This window comes from Nanorana parkeri, unplaced genomic scaffold (assembly GCF_000935625.1).
Source record: "Nanorana parkeri isolate BGI_ZX_2015 unplaced genomic scaffold, ASM93562v1 scaffold306, whole genome shotgun sequence".
NCBI classification, from domain to species: Eukaryota; Metazoa; Chordata; class Amphibia; order Anura; family Dicroglossidae; genus Nanorana; species Nanorana parkeri.
In genome coordinates, this window is record NW_017306574.1 from 418,940 (window position 1) to 427,325 (window position 8,386).

The window sequence follows — 8,386 nt, forward strand, 5'->3', positions numbered from 1 at the left end:
GTATCTATCTACCAGTAGCTGCCTCATTTCCCACCCTCGGCTTATATTCGGGTCAATACTTTTTCCCAGTTTTTTTGGCTAAAATTAGGTACCTCGGCTTATATTCGGGACGGCTTATACTCGAGTATATACGGTAGATAAAGTATATATACAAAGATTGACTCAAGGACAAGGTCCCATTCATGAAGGTGACCCTATTGCACTGCACTAACGTATACAGTAAAATAAAGGGACATAAGAACCAATTACTAGAAGGATTTGTGTCATTATGATGATGTCATGCCTTGCCTTGCATGTATATGTGGATGGATTCTGTTCTGACATGGTTGATACCTGGTACTGAAGCGTGCCCAGTGTATTAACACAAAGTGATAGTGTTGCAACGCTCTGGTTCCTAATAGATACAGCTGAGAGTGAAAATAGATCGATTTAGCAGTGACTGTGTGGAAAAGGCATCATGGTTATCTGTTACTGTCTCCACACATGTCCAGTGAAAGGAACCATGAGTGCTTACCTCACAAGCAACAAAGCAGATAGTGGGCAGGCAAAGTCATGGACAATAGCATTGGTGCAGGGTCAGCCAATTACAGAACTACACCTGGCAATTAGTGGAACACATGCAAGCATACATTCTTTTTTTTTTTTAATGTAACTTTTTACGCTATTGGGTATTCTTTGCAAAGTGAATTTTCACCACAATCACTATGGTAATTGAACATTCCCCTGCAAAAGGAACACACTTTAGTTCTTTGGTTAATCAGCCACAAGAACACTTCACTATATCCAATATTAAAACAAGGCAGGGGGTCCTCTGCATCATCTCCCTTCCCAGAGATCCCGCACAGCCCTGGGGAGACACCACACACAGCCATGGTGAGAACCGACACAGCCTCCTGAGACCCAGCACAGCACTTCTGAGACCCTGCAAAACCCCCTGTGACCCCACACAGCCCACCTGAAACCCCACAGAGCCCACCTGAGACCCCACACAGCACACCTGAGATCTTCCACAGTCCACCTAAACCTCTCCACAGCCCTCCTGAGATCCTCCGCTGAAGACATCAAGCTGGCACCCCATGGCAACACAGAGTATGTAGCTTCATATTATTCTGCAGTGCTGTATAATGTATTGCTGAGATTTGTAGTCCTCTTTAGCCGGTTTCCATTCAGCATTGCTGTATAATGTATCACTGAGATTGGTAGTCCTCCATAGCTGTTTGCCATTCGGCGTTGCTGTATAATGTATCATTTGGACTTGTAGTCCTTTATAGCTGATGGTATACTGCATTGCTGTATAATGTATTGCTGGGAATTGTAGTCCTCTATAGCTAGTTCCATTCTGCATCACTCTATAAAGTATTACTAGGATTTGTAGTCCCTCTACAGCTTGGACCTTATTTTCTGGCAGTGCACCTCCCGAGACTAGACTCTGGATCCACCCCCGATGTAAACGTGGTGGGTGAAAACGGCCATTGTGCCACAAATGTTAGGTATCACCGCACACACCAGAGTGGGAGCCATACTTCTAGGGCCTTTATTCACAGATAACTCTAAACTGGTGACCTGTTAAGGCTTTTAAAGGAGAACTATGGGGTCAGGGCTTTTCCCCATAGTTCTCCTTAGGGTAACGGGAGGACATAAACTAGCGTCCTCCCGTCACCCTAGGCTCAGTATACCGTGAGCTACAGCTATACTGAGACGCCGCAGCCGGAGCGGATCCCGACATGGACGTCGGGATCTGCCCAGCTGCGTGAGTGACAGCTGGCTCTGCCTATCTAGAGGCAGAGCCAGCTGTACCCGCCCCCTCCCCCGTCCGTTCCGCCAGTCAGCGCTGGCGGATCGGAGCGGGGAGAGGGGAATCCAGCCCCTCCCCTGTCACGGCAGAGAGCCGTGACAGGATCGAGAGGTGAGCGAACCGCCTAAGATACTGAAGGTTATGTAGGTTACAGGTTTGTAGGTTGCAGAATTGTTGATGATTATGTTTAGTCAGAGCCGTAGCTAGCTCCTTTTGCGCTCGAGGCAAGAATGGAAAATTGTGCCCACCAACAGAAGTGATTTGTTTCTGAAGATACGGGGAAACAACGCAATTTAACAGCCTAATTTGTCTATTTACCCGACGTGACCCCGTCTTTTTATACCGTGGACATCCCATAATGTTCGGCGTTCGGCGAACGCTAGAACATGCTATATTCGAGTCCAACATAGGTTCGACTCGAACGTGCAGCCCATCCCTACTCAGCGGACACTGAACAGCCTTATCACTGAAACATTAATCACCATCCAGGTCGGGTCACATAACTTCTTGCAGCTGCCCGATGTGATGGAGAGCACACAGAGTGCTGATCAGCCCGGCTCACCTCAGTATGCTGTTTACATACGTGAAGGAGGAATGTCCAGGAGGCGTCCATGAACATCATGTCATTCCTTTTAGTATGCCCCCTTCTAAAGAGCTGAGATCGGGAGCACTATCCAGCTCACGCTGGCAGGAAGGAGGGGAGGGGTCAAGCACTCGGAGGTGCTCTGTATTACTGGGTCGGAAGACGGCCGAAGAAATGTTTGTAAAAGTTCTCGTCCTCACCGGGCCCCCCTCTGCTCGGGCCCCCTAGCGGCCGTGTGGGTTGCTATGGCGGTAGTTCCGCCATTGCATATGTCGGTGAATTCATTATATCATTAAATTGAGTAATATTTGGTGGTGTTTCCTTTTCTTTTTTTTCCCTTTTCCTTCTCCATGAACATATATTTGATTTGGGGGACTATTGTAAGGAGGGTGTTGTCATGGCGGATAAGATGGGAAAAAGTAGGGGAACCCGAAGAGAAGGGAAAGGAGGGGGGGACAAAAGAAAGGGACTCAGTGAACATAAAAAAAGAGAACAGGGGATGAACAAAGACAAGAGAAGAGTGAGTGACTAGCAAAGGATGTTTGTGACAAATGACCATGACGGTTGGGTTTGATGTACATTGCAATTCCTACTCATACTTTTTTAGGTATTATTATACATTCCGTAATCAGTAATGACCAAAGTATGCAGAGAAGAAAAAAAGTAACAGAAAAGAGGGAACAAACAAGCTAAGTGAAAGGTAAGAAGAAGTTCCCCCCCTGCTAGGGGCCAAAAAAAGGAGAACATGTTATCTTAAAGTATGGTAATGTGTTCTTCAGTTGAAACAAATTGTTCCCAATAAAACTAAGTTCCAGCGCAAAGGTCAGACCCGTGGTAGAGGGCTGAGGTGATTGTTCTTTTCAATGGTCATCTGTTCCTGGCCTCCCACAGCCAGGGCCGGATTATGAGCATCATGGGCCTGGTGCTGAGGATTTTGTTGGGCTGTTTCAAAATGAACTGACCAGACACTGAACTCTCTGCTCTACCGGCGCGCGCCCCCTTAGCACTCAGCACTGTTGGTCAGTCGGAAGGGAAGCACATAGTTGCCAACATTTCAAAAATATTTCCAGGGACACCTCTTTTTGCTGTGCATCCAGCAAGCCATTGCGGGTGGAGAATGTACTTTAATTAGGGTCGGGCCATTTATTTAAAATGGGCGTGGTTCCACAAAAGGCATCAGGAGGAAGTAACGCAGAGTGTAGGGGTCAGGAGTATTTAACACAAAGTGTAGAGGTCAGGAGTAAGTAATGCAGACTGCAGGGGTCAGTAGTAACACAGAGTGCAGGGGTCAGGAGTAACGCAGAGTGCAGGGGTCAAATCTGGGTCTTTACTGTTTGCATATGGAGCTGACTATTCTGTATGGAGGACTGGGGCCCCTCTCAGCAGTGTTCTGTCCTGTCTTGGGTACATGTCAGTGGTGGAAGGAGAAGTGTGCGCATTGTTTAGAGCTGCTGTTACTGACCCTGGGATTGGAAGTGACCTCTGATTGGTTGCTTGAAGACCATCAGTGCACTAGTGTGTGCCTAGTCCAGTGGCGTATCCAGAGCATGGCACATGTGGCACATGCCCTGGCTGCCACTTGAAGGATGAAAACAGATGATCACACATATAGTTTATTCAAACCTTACTTGATATTATTGGTTTGTTGTCACATATTGTCAGAAATGCTAACGTTTCAGGGCCACGCAGGGACCCTTCATCAGGGCCAAATATTGACAATGGTAACACCATAAAGTGCACATATATAGTGCTGCTGGTGACTTTTTCTATTTTCTTTTTTTATTTCAAGATTGCACAGCACCATCCGGTCAGCCGCGATCCATGCATTGTGTTGTTGTCCTCCAATTGGACAAATCTGCAAATATTTAGGAGGAGGAACTTTTTTTTACTCATTGATTAGAGACGATGATTCATTTCTAGTTCCCAGAAATAAAGTGATGTAAATGTTAACTATAAGCAATGATTATTTTTCCTCCTTTCACCCAAAACTGTTGCCCATCCAGCTCTCTTATATCTCCTCTCCTCCATCTCCTCTCCCCTATCTCCTCTTCTCTCCTCCACCTCCTATATCTCCTCTCCTCTGTCTCTTCTCCTCTCTTCCATCTCCTCTCATCCATCTCAACTTCACTCCACTATCTCCTCTCCTCCTCCTCTGCTGTACCTCCTCTCCTCTATCTCCTTTTCTCTATCTCTTTTCCTCTCTCTCCTGTCCCCCACCTCCTCTCCTGCATCTCCTGCACCTCCATCTCATCTACGCTATATCCTGCCCTCCATCTGCTGTGCTCCATCACCTGTGCTCCATCTCCATGTGAGCGCCGCATGTGCAGCAAAGGCCAATGAGGAGGATATACGGCGATAGTTACAGCTTAAAGTGACACTAAACTAAGGAGTTAAATCTTAGAAATACGTTCAGGTACCCTCACTAGTAACAACAATGTATCTTATTTGTGTATCACTGGCCTGTAGATCCTCCAATCATCTCAGAATTGGTGCCGACACAATGCTGTAGTATGCCCAGTGTCCACAACTAGTTAGAATGTCTAGTTGCAGCCTGTCCCTTCCCAGTGCTAAGGATTCTCAAGTTTTATATATATTTTGTTGTTTTTTTTAAATCTCTTGCAGCGTTCTTGCTTTTAGTTATGACCAACTTAATAATAAAAATCCCTCCTTTTTCTTTTTTTTTTGTATGTTGAGATCACTTCTGATCATTATGACAGAACTTAATTTTCCAACAAAGAAGAATATTTGCCAGTCGTAATTTACCGGTTTATGAACGCAGTGCCGTCATTGGCCGCGTACTAGTCCTCATTCTTCTGATAAGAGGCTGTGATTGGCTGAGGTTCATGGCTCACCATGGGCTCGTCCAATCCCTGTCCAGTCCTGCTGTCCCTTGACACCTCTTCCTCTTGTTTTGCAGTCAAAGTGGATGCAGAAGTGCTCGCCTGGGTCGGATCCAACGTGACCCTGAGGTGCAGCGTCGAGACTTCAGGCACCAACATCACGCAAGTCACCTGGCAGAGGATCGAGAACGGGCAAAACAAGAACTTTCTCACCTACAGCAATTCTAAGTTGCTGAAGCTGACCCCATTTGCGGAGCAGAGGGTGAAGTTCCTGGGGGACGGATATAAAAACGGATCGATTGAGATAATAAATGTGGAGCTGAGCGACGAGAGGACCTACACTTGTACCTTCACCCTTTTCCCGACTGGAGCTGCTGACAATACCATCTCTTTTATTACACAAGGTGAGTGCCGCGTGGACATTGTAGCATTGTCGGCCTTCCTCTAGATGCCAAATGATCGGTCAGAATGAATTTTATAGAATGATTGCTACAGGTTCCCTAGATATTTGTAGAAAGGGAATGATGAGACCTTAGATCAGGCCCTCCAGCTGTGGTGCAACTACAAGTCCCATGGCAAGACTCTGACAGACACAGGCATGACTCGCAGAGGCAGAGCACCACCCAGCTCAGAAGTCATATTGGGAACAGAGATGGTTCATTTAGAGCAGGAGTAGCCCCATGTCATCCTTCCAGCTGCTGAGGAACTACAAGTCCCATGAGGCATTGCAAGACTAACAGCCACAACCATGACTCGCAGAGGCAGAGCCCCACCCAGCTCAGAAGTCATATTGGGAACAGAGATGGTTCATTTAGAGCAGCGGTAGCCCCATTTCAGCCCTCCAGCTGCTGAGGAGATACAAGTCCCATGAGGCATTGCAAGACTGACAGCCACAGGCATGACTCGCAGAGGGGTTTGTAGTTTCGCTGCAGCTAGAGGGGCGGAGTATGCCTACTCCTGCCTCATAGTATAGTACCCAGGAGTCCGTTACATAGTCGCCATGTACAGAAATCACTCATTTATAAATGATAGCACACACGCATAGACATGAAGGAATACAGCCAGTTGTTGCGTTGGCCAGAATACATTGCGTAGTGTTTGACAGATAATATTTTGTAATCTTTGCGGGCAACTTGTTTAGCTGCTGAGATCAATCTGTAAAAAAAATAAACAAGTCAAGGCAACTGGACTTGCTGGGTTTTGTGGTTTTTTTTTTTTTCTTGAAGACGTTTTACTGGTCATCAGACCAGTTTTCTCAATTCAGAATGACTTGAATCATTCTGAATTGTGAAAGCTGGTTGGATGTCCAGTGAAATGTCTTCAAGACAAATACAGCAAGTCCAGTTGCCTTGACTTATTTTTTTTACAGATATACCATGACCTGGATGGATGAGAACCTTCACAGACCTATGCTTAGATCGACCTTCATCAAGACCAACAGTGGAAGTGTTATAGGATGAGCGGATTATCCCGTACATGTTGTAATGGTTTGGACATTAAATTGAGAGCACCATACGTATTGTGCATTCCCATGTACAGCAGGGCTCAGATTGGGGGCGGGGGGGGGAAGCAGCACAAGGGATATAATAGAATACGAACAGACCGCACTTCCAAAAAGTTCCAATACTTCAGGCCTTTATTGAAATCCACAGCAAATCCATAATAACAGCGTGTAATCTAATAAACTAGGGATAGGTAATTGGTATTGGCGAGAGACTCGCCGATACCAATTACCGAGTACCGGAAGTCCCATTCAGGAAGCCAGGTGGAGTGTAATGACTCGCCACCTAACTTCCTGATTAGCCGGGCAGCGTGTAAAGACTCGCTACCCGGCTTCCCGACTAACAAGAAAGCAATCCCCATGCTTCTCGTCACTATGTGACAAGACAGCATGGAGCCGGCCTGCTGGCCAATCATGGAAGCCGGGCGCCGTGTAATGAGATGACGAGGGAGCGTGAAGCTGGCTTCCTGGCCAATCGGACTGCAGGGCACTGCGTCAATACACGGTGCCCGGCTTCCTTATTGGCCGGGAAGTCGGCTCCATGCTCTTTTATCACAAGTGACGAGAGAGCATGGAGCAGCTTCCCGGCCAATCAGGAAGCCGGGCACCGTGTAATGACGCGCTTCCCGGCTTCCTGATACAGGAAGTATTCGGCTAGGCATCGGAGCATTTGGGTGAGTACTCGTACTTGCCCAAATACTCGGTATCGGCACCGATATCTATACTAGTATCGGTACCGGTGCGCCTAGTTCTGATCACAATGACTTGACCCCCATTGCAAATCAGGTATTTTTGGCAAAATCTACAGACTTTCAGCTGTTGGCAATGAACAGATCAAACAAAAACAACTGAAATAGGTCAACGGAATGTTTCATGAAGTTTCCACAATTTCTACTGAAAACACAACCTTTTAATGACGTCTGCAGTCTCAACATTTTTTTTCTTCCACCCCCTGAATCAGGGGCTGAGTGGCAACTTTTAGCCCAGGGGGCAAGTACAACGCAGAGGCCCATGGTGCAGCGACTTGGCCCCCCTCATGCTCTGCCTCTTCCCCGGCTTCTCCCCGCCCCTGTCTGTCACTTTTGCCGTCTATGTAACAGTAGTAGAGCTGCAGCTAACGATTATTTTCAAAATCGATTAGTTAGCCGATTATTAAGTTCGATTAATCGGTTAATCGGATAAACAATAAAAAAAAATTAAAAATGGCTCCAGTGATGGGACTACTAGTTTGTATTGAGATTGTAGTCCATCACAGGAGCAAGCTTGGAGCGGTGGAAAAAAATAGTGTGGTGTGCAATATAGTGAAAAGGAAAGTGTAAAATTATACAGCAATGAATGCAGAATTGCACCGGCTATAGAGGACTACAAATCCCAGCAATAGTACATTATACAGCACAATGCAGAATATCACCAGCTATAGAGGACTACAACAAATCCCAGCAATAGTACATTATAGCTGGTGGTATTCTGCATTGCGCTGTATAATGTACTATTGGTTGGATTTGTAGTCCTCTATACAGTGCAGTGCAGAATATCACCAGCTATATAGGAATACAACAAATCCCAGCAATACATTATACATACAGTGTATAATGTATTGCTGGATGTGTATTCCTATGTATAATATACAGCAGAATGTACCATAAGCTATAGAGGAATACAAATCC

At 46.2% G+C, this 8,386-nt stretch overlaps 1 protein-coding gene across 1 annotated transcript in view; it reads left to right on the forward strand.

Annotated features, from left to right (window-relative positions):
• LOC108788123 (nectin-1-like) overlaps positions 1–8,386 on the forward strand; it is a 72,280-nt gene that overhangs the window by 3,425 nt on the left and 60,469 nt on the right. Inside the window, exon 3 of the mRNA XM_018557849.1 lies at positions 5,296–5,622. Within this exon, the coding sequence (XP_018413351.1) occupies positions 5,296–5,622 (327 nt within the window). The remainder of the gene's footprint in view (positions 1–5,295; positions 5,623–8,386) is intronic.